Here is a 19560-nt window from a genome sequence, read left to right on the forward strand (position 1 = left end):
CCTGAATTCCAAGCTGCAAGCAATTGGTATCTGCACCTTTACTTGTGAGCCTGCTATCTCTCTCGTTTCATTGATTTACAGCAAGTCTCTAGCAAATATATACCTTAAGCTGGCAGTTTCTCCACATTTTTGCCATTTTATTATTGCCTCTGGTGCAGTACTTGCCAGCGGGACTTTGCTTGGCGACGGTAAGGCGTGTTAGCCGTTTATTCTACAAAATATTGACCAAGATTACCGGGATCACGGCGTCCATAATTATGATCAAGATTACTGGGATCACGGCTGTGCTGCAGCAGGCAGCTGAATTCGCTGATGGAGCTCTATAGTTTCATTGTATTGAGATTTGTTGTCCTCAGTCTGTATTGGAGTGCTTTTTGGAGGAAACCATCATATTTCATCATCATCCATCAGACGTGTAAAGTTCAGGTTATTCCTTTCTTTTTCTTATTTTCTATTCCTCTACGGGACCCCTTTCCTTCTTCAGAGGTTGAATGTATTTTATATTCATTTGTGTATGTGTTTTGTGTAAGTGATTTTGTGATTTCATGTTAATGAAGAGGCCTAGTTATGACTTCTTACATTTTATTGAATTATAATATACTTGGCTTTTTATATTGTTTTGCTATCCCCCTTGAGTTATTCTTGTGCTGCATTTACACGTGCTTGCCTCCTACTTAGTGGATGGCTGTCTTTTGAATACCTAAGTCTGTGGTGTGTATTTTGGTTATTTATGGTCCTGAAGACCTAGTGTGTGTTGTGATCCAATGAGGTCATTACAATATATATTATATATATATATATATATATATATATATATATATATATATATATATATTTGAACAGCACCACCGGACACTGATACCAGCATTGTCCTTAACAGACTCAGGGAGTCTAGGGCCAGTTTGCTATGCAGATGTAAATTTGGGGGAGCTTGGAAGCCTCTTGTGTAAGACTCTAAATGCAGGGTAGCTGGGAACTTTTGAAGGTCTCTCTGGAGCTGTGGTATAAATAGAGAGAGGAATTCTGGCCTGAAAATTTTGATGATAATTTTCCTGAACTATGAATTTGTGCACATTTTTTATATTTTCACATTTTCATTTGCACATTTCCCTGAAGGAGACCATGGATTGGTGACTTAAGCAGCTGTCAGCATTAGAATGAATGAGTTTTGAAGATTTGCCAGTTTTTTAGAAGCCACATGGGCAACACCTATTGGAGAAAATGAAAGCAACAAGCCCAGATGGATGTGGAGAGACTACTTCATCACATAAGGCAGGAAAGTAAGCATACAAGAGAGTGCTGCTGGCGCTCGTTCCCAGCCCAAACCTAATTTTATTCTTGTGATTGGAAACATTTTTAATCTTGGGAGATCCACGGAATTTAGGACCAAAGTATTTTGCAAGTTTGATTTGGGAGGAAAATGGAAAGCTTACCAGTATGAGCTATCTAGGGCACTGATGCCCTTGTGTTAGGGAGCATCGGCACCATTAAGGGGGTCCAGGGAGAGTCTAGGACCAGATGTAAATTTGAAGGAGGGGTGGAAGTCTCTTAGTGTGTAGTGTGGCTGTGCTAGGAAAAAAAGATACTGGCGACATCTGAAAATTTACCTGTAAATTGTACACACACAAACACCAGTTAGCCCAAGCCTCTGGTCCAAAAGCAGCTAGTAAATGAAAATTAAAGACTAAAGAGGTAGTCTAAAATTAAATGAGCATAAAATAGCCATTGTAACAAAATAGGTAATAATAACTATTACTCAAAATAGCAAGTGCTATTTTGAGGTAGTTAGTTATGCTTCCAAATCTGCAAGTTTTATGAGTTTACAGTAGGCTTCACCGCACGCTGCATACGTAAGACTCATCACCAACTTCTCCCAATTCTTGTTAGCCCACCTACTGGACTGCTCATTAAGGTGAGTCAGTGGTGTGGCGTGAGTCTCAATGAGCAGTTGAGTAGGAGTTGGTGATGAATCTTACGTATGCAGCGTACAGTGAAGCCTAGTGTAAACTCACCTTAAGAAAGTAAAGCAACCAATCTTGGATTTTTTCACAAATCCTACTTGTATGATGTATTCAACTCGTCTCAGTGAATGAGGTAGTAGATACAAAATCTGTGCATTGCAAAATTCATAACAGATGCAATGACTCAGTTTTTGAGGTGATATAAAAAATGCAGAGAAATAGTTAAAATGGTGCTAATGCTGTACAGCCTAATGTCGGCATTGTAATGTCTAAATTAAGTGAAGATGCTCTCTGTTCCAATGTTCTTATTCACAAAATCAGTCCCGGGATCATATGGTTGCTCAAAGAAGTTCTGAAGATGTTTTCAAAATCTTTGGGATGAGAACATTAATTAATAATGCTGTATCTGACAACTCTTCAGGTCAATGAATTTTTTATAGCACCTTCTGCTGGTCTGTACATCAATTCCCAGATCTTTTCCCTTCTATATATTTCTGACATGACAGACTTAGTAATATGCTACTTAATATCATTAAAATTTTCAAAGTAATAAGTTACTAAATTAAAGCAAAACAAATTCCTATAACAAAAACCGAATTTGCATCCAACTCTGCATCTATAGAAAGTGAAAATTAGCCATCAAGTAAGGTAGGGTAGTCCTCATTTGAAGACAGTAAAGTGTCTCGTGAAGGTGGTTATGATTAATCCTTTACTCATATTAACTTTAAGTGATTAATCCTTTACTCATATCAACTTTTAAGTCGTTTTGACAATGTGAAGTTTGATGTTGTAGGTAAAACAAACTAAAGGGCAAATTAAGTCTACAGAAACATTCTCCTCAGCTTAACATACATTAACTTAGCGTACTTCTGTACAGTACATATCACATTATTATGGTTATCCTTTGGTATGCTACCATTTTGGATGTGTTGATTTTTAGATAAATCTCTCCAACTCAATGAGGAAGTAGGTTAGTTTAGGTTTGGAACGATCTGGTATTGCTGTTAGATGGAAGATACCTTGAAAATATTCAAATGAAGGCAGTAATATCGAGTACTTGTTACTTAACGACTTAGTTACTTATCTGAAAGCCAGACCCCCAAAATGTGTTGAGTGGAGTTGCTACTATGTTCTGGGTAGAATAATGTGAATAAATCACAGTAATGGAACTGTCACCGTCTCTCTCCCTCTCACCTTGAACTGGAGAATGCGGTGAGGCTGGCGCTTTTTAGGATCTGGATCCCAAGTGTAGATTTCTACTTTGATTTCCACAGGTCCTGGTTTGTGGAAGTTTTTCAACTTCCATAAGACATAAAATGTAATTAGGTGCATGTTTAAACCTATAAGTATATTAACAAATGAATAAATAATAGGCAGATCACAGGTTACAAAGATAATTAAATAATTAACAACATATGAGAGGATCATTGCAAACAGAAATGGTTACTCAGGTTACATAACCAGTCAGGTACAAACCAGTCATTTAAAAGAAAATCAAAGTAAATAGAGATATATATATGGAAGTATTAATGTACTCTCTCTCTCTCTCTCTCTCTCTCAAACACACACATACAACACTTCAAAGGAGATCTTGTCGTCTTCCATTAGGCTAAGTCCTGTCTCTCTCCAAGAGAGGAAGGGAAGGAACAGGATGTCCCATGTTGAAGACCAGGATCCATTCAATCTGCATTGAAGGGAATGAAGAAGCTCCCCCTGAAAAACCGGCCTCCCCGATGACAACAGGTGGCCAAGAATAGTTTGCAACTTCCAAGCTGGCTGACCCTGTTGAGACAAGGACAACCTCGCTGCTATATCTGTTAGTCTCACAAATACTTATTCTTGCTTGGGTGATAGTTAGGACTTCTCAAGTTCATGCAACTCTCAGGCTGTGACCAGATCTGAGAAGTCAGTCCTGGCCTAGAGACTGAGTATGAGACCTTGCTAGGACTAATCGATCTTTGATAAAGATCAGGAGGCATTCCGTGAATGAACGTTCCCCAGTCGAAATCCAAGTGAGAAGATGTGAATACTTGAGGGAGAGGTCAGAAGCTCACAACAGAGATAGGCATGGAGTCATCTGCTGTAAAGGGGTAGGAAGTCTCTCCAGGAAATGAAGCAAAGAGACTTGCAGTAGGATTGATGGGTGAGTATTGGAAATAATTGTCCCTCAAAGCCAACAAAGGAATCAAGTCGAACTCTATAATGGTTGCAAGTACAAAATATGTTGTTTCTATCTTGAACTGAGTTTGTTGAAACAAGTAAGGAAAGAAAGATCTATAACTGGTTTCTAATTACCTGTCACTACCTCTTCAAGAGAGGGATGGCTGAAGAAATGGGAAACGAAACTGTTACAATTTCCACAGAGTATTGATTCAGCATCGCCTTCAGTTTCCCCACGGGAAGATTCTTCAGCGAGCCAAAACAGATTTGGGATCATAGAATGGACTGTTGATGAGGAGTGGTACGAACTCAAAGCGAAGTTGATATCATACTGAAGGATATCTACAACCCATATTTCAGCCACTGTAATATGATGCTTAAGGCTATGCCACTCCTCCACCAGCAGCTGCAGAGAAATATTCTTCAACAAGCCAGAACAAATTTATGGAAATCGACCAGATGGTTGATGAGGAGTGGTATGAACTCAATTTCAGCCATCATAATATGATGCTTAAGGCTATGGGCACTCTCCCTCATGGGGAGGAAAGCCGTCTGAGCATCTTATACCTTTCTCTTACCCTATTTCCTCTTCTAGGAAGGGAAGGGGGTTTGAAAGGGACACTTTCAATTGCTTCTGTGGTCCCAAAGGGACCAAAGAACTTTATTGACATCTCTCGAACCTATTGCAAAGCTTGATTCTACACATGGCCTGTGGCTGAGAACAACCCCATGTGTACATGGCCTGTAGCTGAGATCAATCCCAGTACTTATTGTACTGAGGGTGATTTGAAACAGAAGAGGATCAGTCCTGGGTCTAATGTTTCTACCTGGCACACTGTTGGTTCTATGTGTGCCCCCCATATTTACATCGTTACTAATGAGTCTCAACATTTGACACAATAATTTTCAACAACTCCAGTCGACATTACAACTGAGTCATTGAGAGTGGTTAAGGGAATCAGAGAGGGAGGGGTTGTATACTTTCAAGCTGATGAGAAGACTAAAGACTATGGTAGATAAAGGCTGTAGATGATCTGTGGAAAGAGGAGATGACGCCTGTGCAGGTCTCAGAGAGCAGTCATATTTACGCTGCCATGAAAAGTGTTGTTATGAGGGAAGCTGTCCCCGCCACACTCACATGGTCAGGGGTCATCTCTAATATGAAGGGAACAGTCCCAATCATGTGAGGGACCACTGGTCTGTCTTTTTGAGGCCATGGCATGCTATTGGGGACAGTAGTCTGATTGTGGAAGTCTGTTACCAACCAAACACCTGAAGACATACAACCATGGAGCCTGTCAGGGGCACAGCCATCCATAAGGCATACAGAAACTTAAACTGCAGTCAGAAACATATGGGGATCCGAAGAAACTTGTGTTGTCAAAACTGGAACTACTCTGGCTCTGGAAAAGATTGGAGTGCCAAAATTGAGTAGGAACAATTAAACAAATATTCTTAACCTACCTGTTGAATTTCGAAGTCCCCGTGGATGAACACAGCCATCAAAGGTCGTCATTCTTGCAACGACAGCTGTAAAAGTGTGGGAGAACGATCCTGTTCATTTGGATGTAGTCATTTTGTCAGGGAACTCTCCATGTGAACGTAGAGCAGAGGCGCTTCCCCGCAGTGCCACAGAGATGTTGATGATCCACTTCACAATGGCATGAAAGGTGGGGGGAGGGGGGGGGGGGTCGCGCTGTGACAGACATCTAACAGATGTATCAGCTAACTATCCAGACAATCTTGGTGGTGGGAATCATCCACTATGAAACCTTCACATGAACATGGGGGAAAACTCAGAAGAGCCATCCCATTCTCCTTCAAATCTTTATGTAAACGTGGTTGGGAGCCCGGCCCCAGACATGCTATGCTGTGGCAACGTTCCCAAGAGGGAATGTGCAAGGATGAAGAAGCATCCACATACTTAACACTCACTCTAGCTAAGTAGAGGAGGCTCCAAGTCCATGTCCATAGACGGGGGAGAGCATAAGGAGGAGATGAAAACAACCAAGTAGAGTTGTTTCTCAGTCGAGCTACATTTGTAGACATAACACAGCCATGCAACATCTGCATGGCCTTACTTCTTCCTTAAAGAGCGAACCTTAGCTGAAGGCGTTTGGCGAACTGCAGCGATGTCAAAATTGTCATGGCCCTGGAACATTGTGGCAATGCCAAACCTTACTTCTGCCTACATAGTCCCTCTCTCTCTTTCCTCCTCGGTTGTACAGCATCAAACCAAAGACACGGTTATGCAACATTGCAAGGCTGCATATTCTTCCTTCCTTGGAGAGTGTATCTTTGGTTTAGACATCCAGAATACTGCAGGGACATCACTGAAAACTGCAACCACGAACTGTTCCCAAAAGAAAACCGGTAGGGGAAGAGTAAGCACAAGTACATTAGGAGCTCATTCTGGTACTGAAGAAATGCTCAGTCATTCCCTGAAGGAAGGGGAAGTTGACGATCTGGGTGTGAGCTGCACTGACAGGAGACACATGGTTGAGGAGGTACGCCCAGGAAAGACATGGCCGTGGCCTGCAGCAAAAGACGAAGGCCTACAGCAAAAGACGAAGGAGAAGGCTCAACTTCTACTGCACATCCAACGTCAATTGCAAGGAGGGGTGAAGTAACTTATGAAGCTACGACACACTGAAACAATGCACACACAGCTGTCCCTCCCATAGTGTGTCATCTTCCTTACAGTTCCTGTGTATCCTTCCTCAGGGCAGTGGCCTACCTAATGTTTTTTGAAAGGACAAGGAAGAAGATGAAGAGACTGGAACACAGCATACAATGACGAAGAATGTAAAGGCAGCTATGAAAAACTTATCAAGAATATTAGTCCCAGGACTTAAAACATCCAGAACAGGAACGAGAGGATGGGGTGGGAGTGTAGGAATGCCCCCCCCCCCCCCCCCCCCCCCCCCAACAGAGCATACTTGCCAAAACCAGTAAACTCTGTCTAAGGGTCCTGCAACATCCAACTCCACTTCAAGGGAGATGAGATTTCATGCTCGAAGGCAAGCAGAGCTCTCATATGATGGGTGAAGACACTACTGCACTGTAACAAGAGAACCTACCTCCATCTCAAGCCTCTCAAGTTTACAGCATCTGAAAGACTATAATGTTAAAACATTTAAAGTAATTAGTGTAATCCAAACAAAAACCATGCTTGTTATAGAGAGAAAAACCTCAGAACAGAGAAGAGATGAAGAAAAGGATGTTCCATAAAACAAAGTTGAAAAGTCGTCTAAAAATAGAAATGTTTGGAAATCAGAGGCAGTCCCTCTCTCCTTTGGTGTACAATAGAAAAAAGATATACCAGAATAAATGAACTAACACTAATGCTAATAAAAGCTGGGTTTGTGTTATATAATTTTAATTTCAAATTCCAAATCTATGGCCTCTGTGTACCTCCTTATACCCATCTCTTCTCTTTCCCACCATACCATTCATATCAGCTCCTATTATTAGTTTCTCTTCCTCTTTCACTGTTCTAATGACAGCCTCAATACCTTGTCTAAATAATTCTTTCTCTTGCTCTTGGCACCCCACCTAAGGAGCATATGCTGATATTATATTTACTACTTTGTCCCCTATTATTATTGGAATCTTTAAAAGCCTATCATTTACTCTTTATTTATACCACTTTTTCCTTCTAGTTGTTCCTTCTTTGGCCACAGTCGTGAACCCTGTGGTACCCCTCGCCCATTTATCACGCCAGTAGGGGGGTTCTGACGCTCGTCACTTACAGGGGACACCCTAGCTGCACCCATATTCCTTAAAACATCAAGCATGATTTATTGTTTGGCCAAAGGGTTTTTACCACTGCATGCCATTGCTGTCATCAACCACAGTTATTGGCGGTGGGCCTCGCCTTTGACTAAAAAGTATGACTGCAAGGCAGCAATTTCCAGTTATTGGTGGTGGGCCTAGCTTTCTCCCCTATCATTAGTAGCCAACTACCAATAACCACCCTGATTTTAGTTAAACAGCTGGTTCCAGCCAGCACTGAAAGTGAATCCCATATGTAAAGACCAAAGGTTTGTATACATGTAGGAGCAAGTTTGTTTAGGACTGTGTGTTTTAAATGCTGCTCACAAAAGTAGCAAGTGGGCCTTCTCTTATTCTTTTTTCGAGGGTATTCAATATTATTTTATCTTTTCTTTTATTTTCTTTAAGCTTTTGTCTCACTCACCTGTATTTGCAACATAATCTTATTTTGTTAAGATGAGGGGCATTGCAGAGGGTTAACATGATATTCCGTTTTTCATAAGGTATGACTCTTACTCGTATATGCGCTCCTGTTTTACACTCTTACTTCTCATGTTGTTGCAGGGTGTCTCAGTTTTGTACGTTCTGTGGTTCTCATTAAGGATGCCGTTGTCACATACTGTTTGCATTATTTTGTGTGACACAATGGGCAGCTATATTTTTGTTGTTTTAATAAGGATTGGTTGCAGTTTTTCTCTTACTACCAAAAAGGTGTTGTTCTTTCTTTTGCTGTTCACTTAAGGGATCATTATGAACACATGAAAGCCAAGGCTGTCCTTTGCTGGGTTGTTTTTTGTCAGGTTACAGGCTTCTAGAAGCATTACTGTTTTAAATTCACAAAATGTTGAAATATTTAGTTACAAAACTTTTGACCTCAATGAGTAATTCCAGTTACTGGAGAACATAGTTTTTAGGATAATACCACAGGAACCATAGATCACAGTTTATTTGATTTTGCAATTTAATCAAGATAGTATAGACATATGCATCCATGAAGATTCATGTGGACGTTATGTTAGAAGTGAGCAATACAAAGAAAAAAAATCGGAGCAGAAAGTGGAAAAGGCATACTTCCTATTACCCTAATGCACATAGTCTTTTAGTTTTCTGTCTGTAATTTCTCTGTCCACACTCAGGTCTTTAAAAATACTGAGCATAGAGGGCTGCAAATTGGTATTTTGATCATCCACCCTCCAATCATCAAACATACCAAATTATACCCCTCTAGCCTCTGTAGTTGTTAATTGATTTAAGGTTAAAGTTACTCATGATCTTGCATTTGGCAATGTTACAGGACAGGCCAACACTGGGCTGTGGCTGAAAGTTGCATGGGCCATGGCTCATACAGCATTATACGCCGTACAGAGAACTAAATTGCACCCAAGAATTTTCAGCTCATTTTTTAATTGTTTTTAATAGCAACTGAATGAACGACTTTAAATGAAGGAAATAACCCCAATACATACCTCTACCTTGGGGAAGACTGAATTGGTCTTTAATTGGCCATGGCTCCCATTTTCGGATAAATATCGGAAGCGATACTTGTCCGGTGGCTGTACTGCAAAAACCAAGGATGCTTCTTGCGGCTGTAAAACAGAAGTAAAGATTAATGAAAATATATGGATGAATCTGATTAATCATGCTGAGAGAATTTATACTTAATTTTTTTTGGTTGACATGACTCGAATCGAGGAGAAAGAATTACAGTTGTTCAGTCTTAATAGTGATACCCTTTTATTTTAATTTCCTGTTTAAATGTAGATACCTCACCTTGCTGATATGCTTTTTTAAGGGATCGCTGTTGCCTTTAGAGTACTCAGTCGTATTATATTGTTATGAAAGTTAAAAGTATCTGTCTGTATGTGAGGTAAGTTTTTGAATTCTGTAATTAGTAAGTGTAATAACCAGGTATTTGGAACACTTTGTTGCCTATATATATATATATATATATATATATATATATATATATATATATATATATAATATATATATTATATATGTGTGTGTGTGTGTGTGTGTGTGTGTGTGCGCGTGTATATATATATATAATATATATATATATATATATATATATATATATATATATATATATCCCATTTTGCCACTCTGTAACAACACTAAAGCTCTCTCTCTCGCATTTCTCTCTTCGTTTGTCTGCCGCTTGCCTGTCTTTGCAGAAATTGCTTGTGCCTGCTACCAAAAGCTGAGCATTAGGCCAGAAACCACCAGAGGGCAAAAGGAAGCTGATAAAAGAGGTCAACAAGAGAAAGTCGCTCTCAAAGCACACCCCAACGTAACCAAGTTCGGAGCTCCTCGCATCTGCGGGGCTGCCCCCCTTTCCCCTGCCCTTGTACCTGACATGGCGCACCTGGACCATTACCTGATGACCTTGGAGTGAATTTCCCTTCCTTCATCAGCGCCTTTTAAGAAGCCGAACCCAGCAGCAAAAGATGGTAAAGTATGGGTGTAGTTGGCAGTCACATTTGTCTTTTTTTTTTTTTTCTTGAATTTTCCCATCTTTGTCCTTGTGCAATCGTTCATAGCTAGCCCCTGTTATCGCCTCACAGCTGTGCTTCCCTGTTCTATAAAGCTAATCTAATTTAGGCGTTGTGGTTCCCTTGTATGTAATTTACGAATACTCATTGCTTGAATGACCTATCAGTTGCTAAGCGACTTTACTAAGGGAGATAATGTAAGCCGGTGTCTGTGTTTTACACCCTCCCATTCGATACAGTAATGTTCTGTGAAATAATTCAGTCATTTCTTTTTCTTACCCTTTGATGGAATTTTAAGAGCGTAAGGTTTTTATTAAGCAAGTCGGAAGACTGGCGGCATCACCGCATTTGATCAGTCCTTTGTGTGTCGCACACTCGTTTATAGAGAAATACCTTGTTCCAGGTATCCTATCATCTTCATCCCTGCTGTGAGAGGTGGCTGCTTCCTTATCCTACGCTCTGGGTAATCTCCATTCTCGCGCTCCTAGTCCCAGCACGTGTCAGTGCCTGACTTCAGTGCTACAAGTAGCTGTTCTTTCAGTAATAAGTTGGACCTTGAAAGTCCTAGTATGTCAGTCTGGTAATTAACTTGTAAATACATCCCCTGTAAATTTAATCTTTAGAGTTTTCCTTACATTTTCCCTTGAAATTATTCTTGGCCCTAAGCGTAACTTTCTGTTCATAAACTAGACCTCATAAGGCCTTATTTTTGATAACGCCATATGCGTTAAAACTGTTCTTCGGTCAGAGGAGTTCAAATTTATGAGTGGCGACCATGCGAAGAATCTCTGTCAACAATTAGCAACTGCTAGAGATGATTTCACTAGAAAAAACGGACCTGAAATCCCAGTGCCATTAAGCCCATATGAGCAAAGGAAAGAAATTCCTGAAGGGAACTGTACAAATACAGATCACTCTGCTGGACAAACCTACTGTTGCCAGTACTCTGTACCAACGACTTTTTTTTTTTTTTTTTATGACGAAACTGGATTTCTGTTCTTTTAAAATGACAAACCTAGTTTTTTTTTACCTGCGTTTCCTGAGAGGTTCCTGGAATTGGATTGTTATGAAACTCTTCATAGCTGTTTAAATAGATGAAATCATTCTCTATCTGTGTTGGTTGCAGACCTGTAGCACGCAAATGACCTTGAGAAGTCTTATTGAACAGAGGCACCCCAACATTCATGCTGGATACTTTCTAAGCTTTCTGAAATAGAGACAATTGATGTTAGTTCTGCATATGTCTGAGGTGAAATTAGTGTTGTACTCTAAAGCGTAATTGTACTTTTAAATAGAAACAAAGCTTTGGATTTTTTAGTGAAATAAACATACGAAGAAAAGTTACTCATTCTTTTAATGACTGTACAACATTCTGTCCGCTCGTGGAGGTGATGCATTAAGCACGATTTACAGTTCTTTACAGTTCTTTCCCAAAAATTTCTCTCATTGAAGTTTCAAACACACAAGGAAGCTTCGTGAATTATTTCGAAAATAATTATGTAAGTATGAATGTGGCTGACCAATATATATATATATATATATATATATATATATATATATATATATATATATATATACACATATATATATATGTATGTGTATATATATATATATATATATATATATATATATGTGTGTGTGTGTGGTGTGTGTGTGTGTCTATATATATAGTATATATATATATATATATATATATATATATATATATATATATAGATATATATATATATATATATATTATATATATATTATATATATGTGTGCTATTATATATATATATATATCTATATATATATATATATGTAATTATCATATACATATAATATATAATATAATATTATAATTATATATATATATATATTGTAAATATATACACATACATATATGTCCGTGTGTGTGTGTCTGTGCAGGATTTGTCTGACTCCATATTATCAGTAAAATGCCTGTATTTTTTTAATGCAGCCATTATTGTGTGTTGTGACAAACGACAGCGTTTTAAGGATTCTTGGAAGTCTGTGGCCAGATTATAATGTTAGTTGATCATAACATCGTTTTAATGCAATACCTTGAAAATTTACGTAAAATACATATAATTTTCCATAAAAACAATTACTATTTTTGGGGCAGGACATATAAATGGCATAATCTTAAATCATGATCCACAGAAGATAGTTTCTGTTTAAAACTTGAGACTGAAAACGAAGAAGCTTAAAATTTTAATTCTATCTCAGGACCGAATCCAGCTGTTGAGGTACTCAGGATTCTTGAGAAGCAGAATTTCATACCTTTCTTTCTCAGAAGAATGACTTGAGAACTTGCAGGTAACTAAACAGATTTTTGGACCAAACTTACTAGACTGAATTCAGAAGTTATTGAGTTTTAAAACAGTCCAGATTCCAAAGAGGTAGCTTATCATGGTTTGTTTGCCATCCGGGCAACACACTCACGTAAAGCTTGAGCTCAGTGCACAGAAATTTCAGTTACTGGAACATTATCAACACTATTATGGCCGCTGCCACTATGACACCAGCAAATTATTTCATTATATGATATCTTTCATGCCAATATACATGTATATAAGTATATTACGTATATATATATATATATATATATATATATATATATATATATTAATATATATATATATATATATATATATATATAACATATATAATTATTTTGAATTCTCATTCTCGCTGTCTGAAAAACTGTTGAAGTGACATTCTGGCCTGGCTAGAGAACAGAGACATAACAAAAAATCTATGGCCGAGGGCCAGTGTCAATGGAGGGAAAAATTATATAAAAACTCTAGAGGTTTAGTTTTACTGACTTATATTTACACTAAATTACGTGAATACGTAATTTACATCTAAAGGGTGACAGGGATTTGAATGGATCCAGAAATTAAATGGAAGGCAGTTGATTGCAGGTCAACTGGGACATGCGGCTGGGAAATGATCCAGGCACAGAAGTAGGTTTGCTGAATAGTCCTGGCACCACTTCCAATGGATGCCAAGTTTCCTCTCACAACTAGGAAAGATATTTGCATCTGTAAAGAGATTGCATTCTAGGATCAGTATTAAGGCAAAAGACATGTGGGGAATGTTAAACACGATTCTCTCTTATTATTTCACATCCAAGTCCACTCACAGGGATATAGAATGACTGAGAGCTTATAGAGAAAAGTATACTACATTATTTAATTAACTAAGGGGATGTTTAGCATGAAACAACATTACTTCCAGATGTGGCAGACACTAGATTTAATATCACTACTAACATCACAAGGGAAATTCTTTGCAGCATCGATGGTAGCAATGGGGAACTGCGTTACAGTAACCAAAATTAGGGACTGCAATGCTGAGCCCAAGGGCGGGGGCCAGAAATCACCTTTGAAAAATGAAAAGGAAGTACAGACAAGCTGAAAACCGTAACTCACTGCACTCAAAATTACTCCATTACAATACCTGGGCATTCGTGGTCTTATTTTCTTCTGAATTGCTAATCAGGGGTTAGCACTATGTATATGAACACATAGGGGTCTCCAGATGGAAGGGAGCGTGAGTGGGGAGAGGAGTGAACATCTTGGCAACTGGCGATTTTCTAAGAAAGATCGTCGATTGTCTCCAGGCATTGTAACCTTGCTTACAGCTCTCTCTTCCCCACATGTGTCCTGCACAATGTCATCGATTTTCTCCTTCCACTGTAAGCCCTGCCCGAAGTCTGAATCATGGTGCCCTGCTGCATTCCTGTGGGGATTAATTTTAAAGTCAGCCAATTGGAAAGGACAAGAAATATTCAAAGAGAACGGAGGCTGGTGAAGAGGAGCAACTGAAAAAATGTCTGAATTTCCTTCTAAAATTTGTTATTTTGCCTGAACACCTCCCCATTCTAGAGGACATTCCAAACCCAGATGAGTTGGCATGGCCAAGACAAGTCAGAAACAAGGATAAATTACTATTTAACCCAACCCCTTAAACGCCGACTGGACGTATTTTACGTCGATATTTTTGTCTCTCGGGCGCCGACTGGACGTATTTTACGTCGACATACAAAAGTTTTTTTAAAAATTCGCGGAAAAATACTTTTAGGCCTACCAGCCGAAAACTCTTGAATCACACGCCTTGGGGGATGCTGGGAGTTCACGGATCAAGGTGTTGTTTTGTTTACAATCGTTACGCAGGCGCGCAAGCGCGAATTTCTTTCTTGCCGCACTAAAAAAGTATCTGTGACACATCTAGGAAATTATTTCGTCACTTTGACATAATTTTTTTACCATTTTAAATTAGCCGTTTACATGGACTATTATATATGAAAATGTGCGCATTTTTATGTAGAATACAACCAAAAAATACTCATGATTGTAGCTTTTATCAGTTTTGAGATATTTTCATATAAATAACGATAAGTGCCAAAATTTCAACCTTCGGTCAACTTTGACTCTACCGAAATGGTCGAAAAACGCAATTGTAAGCTAAAACTCTTATATTTTAGTAATATTCAATCATTTAACTTAATTTTGCAACTAATTGGAAGTCTCTAGCACAATATTTCGATTTATGGTGAATTTATGAAAAAACTTTTTCCTTACGTCCGCGCGGTAACTCTTCCGAAAATAATCATACATGCGATTGTGTAATGTTTGACCATTTTAATTAGCCGTTACATAAAGTTTTATATATGAAAATGTGCGCAATTTCATGCACAATACAACTAAAAACAACCCATGGTTGTAGCTTTTATCAATTTTGAAATATTTTCATATAAAAAATGATAAGTGACAAATTTTCAACCTTCGGTCAATTTTGACTCTACCGAAATGGTCGAAAAACGCAATTGTAAGCTAAAACGCTTATATTCTAGTAATATTCAAGCATTTACCTTCATTTTGCAACAAATTGGAAGTCTCTAGCAAAATATTTCGATTTATGGTGAATTTATGAAAAAAATAACATTTTCTTTACGTCCACGCGGTAACTCTTCCGAAAAAATCATACGTGCGATTGTGGTAATGTTTGCACCATTTTAAATTAGCCGTTACATAACGTTTTATATATGAAAATGTGCGCAATTTCATGTATAATACAACAAAAAATAGTTGAAGGTTGTAGCTTTTCTCATTTACGAAATATTTGCATATAAATCACGATAAATAGAAAAAAAACCACGTTCGGTCAAATTTGACTCTACCGAAATGGTCGAAAAACGCAATTGTAAGATAAAACTCTTACAGTCTAGTAATATTCAGTCATTTATCTTCATCGTGAAACAAATTCGAAGTCTCTAGCACAATATTTAAATTTATGGTGAATTTTTAAAAAAAAAACTTTCCTTCCCTCCGCGCGCGGATTCTCCGCCACAAATCTCCGAAATGCGTAAGTCCCATTCTCGGAATATTTGCTCCGTTTCATATTAGGCATTTCATAGAGTTTTATATATGAAAATGTGCGCAATTTCATGTAGAATAAAACGAAAAATATTTGAAAGTTGTAGCTTTTCTTATTTCCGAAATAATTGCATATAAAAAAATATATATAAAAAAAATTTCGACATTCGGTCAACTTTAACTCGTCAGATACGGTCGAAAAACTGCATTTGTAAGCTAATATTCTTACAGTATAGTAATATTCAATCATTTGTCTTCATTTTGAAAGAAATGGGAAGTCTCTAGGACAATATTTAGATTTATGGTAAATTTTTGAAAAAAATATGTGTTTACGTCTGCGCGTTACGAATTCATGCATTATTTTGTGATAATATTTTCTCTGTGTTGCTTTTATCATTTTACAATTTGTTATATACCAAAATGATCGCAATTTAGTGTACATTACAACGAAAAAAAAGTAACTTGTTACCTTCAACCGTTTTGCGCACAGCGCGATTTGAATACAATTATATATGAAATTTCGTTTTTGCGCTATCATATATCGCATTATTTATATATGATAATGATAATTTTTTTCATTTCTGATGGTTGCATACTAAACTTCAGGCAATGACAAAAAAAGGAGCCAAAAATAAACTCTTAATCTTCAAAACTAAGCGCGTTATGATTTTTTGAAAAAAATATTTTTTCCGCTCCCGCGCTCACTCTGAAACGTCTCCGGCACACGGGAGACATTTTTTTTTTACCGCTTCGGCGTTTAAGGGTTAACAGACATGCCTTCCATACCCCTTTGAGTGGACTCATGACATAAAATAAAAATATAAAACTCTGCATATAATAATCTTCACATTTGAATGCATACTCTACTTACATGCCGAGAATTTAAAATTATTTAATTCTAGAACATTGATTAAATCAAGAAAATTAAAGTGCAGAGTGTGACATGACTAAAGTGACTGATAACTAATAGCTTGTAATAGCACAACAACTAAATTCAAAGTTCATTACTCTTAAAATGCAATGTCACACTAGAAATGGCTGTTAAATATGAATAGCAATGAATTATTAGATGGTCTTAACCTATACATGGTTAATAGTATGCTTAATTCTATTATGCATAATACTATCAGCTTATTGTTTAAGGCAACACATGCTATTAATTTGCCATGGTGGGGCGATATGATGCTTTTGTAGGGGTGTTAATAACCCTACGATTTCGTTAAATAATTTGCCTTGTGCCATTAGAGCTACTCATATGACAAGTGTTCCCATTGGGTAAATAATTACTCGCTAATCAGTATATGAATTTCTCATTAGAGATTATTAGTGTAAATCAAGAAGGATATAATCAATGAAGAATAATTCTTAGAGAAGAAACATTACACATGTATAGATCTTATCACAGAACATGGAAAATTATACAATTAAATAAAAACAAACAATGTATAAGCAAGCCATGCTTTCAAATATATTGCCTTAATGGTCTAAGCTAAATGTATAGTATTTTGGCTGGCTATAAATATTCCTAGTCTCATGGAATGCAGAGTGCCTAGAATAGGGCACTGTGCCAAATGTGGCACTTTTATGACAAGCCTATGAGCTTAAAGGGGCATATCTCCGAAGATTACATATGCCCTTATAGTAGTTCTTAGCAGGGCCAGAAATGTTGGCGGTTGGGGCTCTGCCTAAGCAAAGCATACAATGGAAACAGATGCCTAAAAGTGATGATGATGAAGAGGAAAAGTAACTATGAAAGGGAAGGCATAGAAAGCACAAAAATAGAAACAGTTACAAAAGGATAAGAGGGAAGTAAAAGTAGCAGAACCGGGCACTTTCCTCGGGATGGAGAGGGCCAGAATTCTCTATAAGATGGTACTGTGCCAGGCACTAGTGCAGAGAGAGCCTATCAACTCTCTTAGGGTTTCTGAAAACCTTGACGCCCTTTTCCCTTCTTCCTTCAACCTCTCTAAGGTGGGTTTGACGATGGTGATGCAGTATGGGACCTTTCGAGACTCGAGTCCATGGAGGATGCCTGAGTGGCATCTGCTCCAGCTGCTGCGACAGCTAGGGCCCTGCACTTGTCCCCATGCCTAACACTGCTTGGTGGCTCAGTTCCTTGAGTTCTTCAGCCAAATGGGATTCAGAAGAGTCCTTACTCTGGGACTGGTAAGCTGCTGACAGACGGGGGTGGAGGGGGTAACGGTGCTTGTGATGGGCTTACAAGTAGGGTTGACCGACTCGGGCAGTTTGCGAGGCCATTCCATTAGTGATTGTCCTCTACAATCACGAGTGTCCTGGAGGATTTCTAGTGGAATTGGCTCTGCCTTAACTGCCGACATTGGTAGCGGTGCCAAGCCAGAGGAGGAAAAGCAACCTGGACTGAGAGCTCTGGGAGGGAGACTCGAGTCTTGCCTTGGCACTGGCATTGAGGCCGTTCCTGGCGTAGTGAGAGGATTCGAATGTGACTCAACATCCATGATAGATGGAGCATGACACTGCTTGGTACCTTCAAGTGGCACTGGCTGTGCAGAGGTAGTTCTTTGAGAACTGTAGGATTGGTCTGGAGCTATGTAAGGGCAGGGGCCCAGAGACTGAAAAAGTAATAGGAGACAAAATCTTGTCCTAACAGGATGTCATAACCTCCTGGAATATAGGTTGCTACTGCCATAGTACTTATTTTAGAGCGGTGAGGTCATGTGACCCTCAATTGAACAGTAGGCAAGAACATTAACATGGTTGAGGCTCTCCATTGTAATGAATTGGTGCCTATCAACCCGAGCTCTGTAAGGAATTTTATCCTCTTGAATGATAGATACCTGCACAAGAGTGTCATCGAAGGCTCAGACCTGGTGAGCAGGATAGCGACCTCTGGGAGGTGGAACAAATAGTATAGGGCCCTGAGCTGGAAGACCTAGAGCAGAAGGATTTGTCACTGCCATTGCAATGGCAGTAACCACAGCTTTCTCGGGGCATCCTGACCATGAAGTGGTGTGCCCATGCACTTTGCATGAGTCACAGACACTCTTGCTGAATCGTACTTGGGCCTATTGTTTCAGTTCCATTGGCCGTTATTCGCATTATGTTGGGGAGTCCCATTCTGAGGTGTAGCAGGAGCTTGTTGAGGAAGATCCGCTTAAGGGAGGCACTTCTCCATGGAGCGCTGGGTGGGCTGAGAGGTGGCAGCAGGAGGGAGACGGAGAGCAGGGCAAATCTTCTTCTGTAAAGAACTCTATTTACCCCCTTCAAAATGGTAGTAGGGGCCTTGCCCACAAAGTGGGTGGCAAGATCAGGGGCAGCATAGAACAGGAAGTCCTCCAGTTGGAAGAGTAGTAAGACCACCTCAATGGATCTTACGTTTGTCCACCTCTGCAGCATTGGTGTCTTCTTGGCCACCCACTCCATCCAGGTTTGGTTAGACTCCTTGGGCATGCTCTTCCACTTCTGCCTCCACCAGTCTGGGGTCAGCTCGTAAGCCCCAAGGATTGCCTCTCGTATTGAGGGGGAGGGCCTCAAATGTACGCCCTTTGCCAGCAAGATGCTTGCCAAGGAGGAGGGCCACTTCCTGAGGGGTAGGATTGAAGTTCCCAAACACCTGCTCGACATGATCGAGCCAGGTTTTGGGCTCGCTGTTGTCCCAAGTCCTAAAGCAGGTTCCCATGCTGTGGGGGTGAGAATGTGACAGAGGGGGCGTTGCACTTGGGGGTGCCAGAGTGGCACTCTGGGCTGCCATAGCCACAGCCAGATGATGTGCTGTTTCTATCTCCCTTTCGGATGTTGGAACACC

At 39.2% G+C, this 19560-nt stretch overlaps 1 protein-coding gene across 1 annotated transcript in view; it reads right to left on the minus strand.

The window, feature by feature from the left end:
- The window catches only part of LOC135218982 (GATA zinc finger domain-containing protein 10-like), an 89329-nt gene that overhangs the window by 30861 nt on the left and 38908 nt on the right, over positions 1–19560 (minus strand). The window contains exons 2-4 of the mRNA XM_064255420.1: positions 11421–11597; positions 9362–9481; positions 3156–3260 (exon numbers count right to left, since the gene is read on the minus strand). Coding sequence (XP_064111490.1) covers positions 3156–3260; positions 9362–9481; positions 11421–11576 — 381 coding nt within the window. The 5' untranslated portion in view covers positions 11577–11597. The remainder of the gene's footprint in view (positions 1–3155; positions 3261–9361; positions 9482–11420; positions 11598–19560) is intronic.

This window comes from Macrobrachium nipponense, chromosome 1 (genome assembly GCF_015104395.2).
Source record: "Macrobrachium nipponense isolate FS-2020 chromosome 1, ASM1510439v2, whole genome shotgun sequence".
Taxonomy (NCBI): Eukaryota; Metazoa; Arthropoda; class Malacostraca; order Decapoda; family Palaemonidae; genus Macrobrachium; species Macrobrachium nipponense.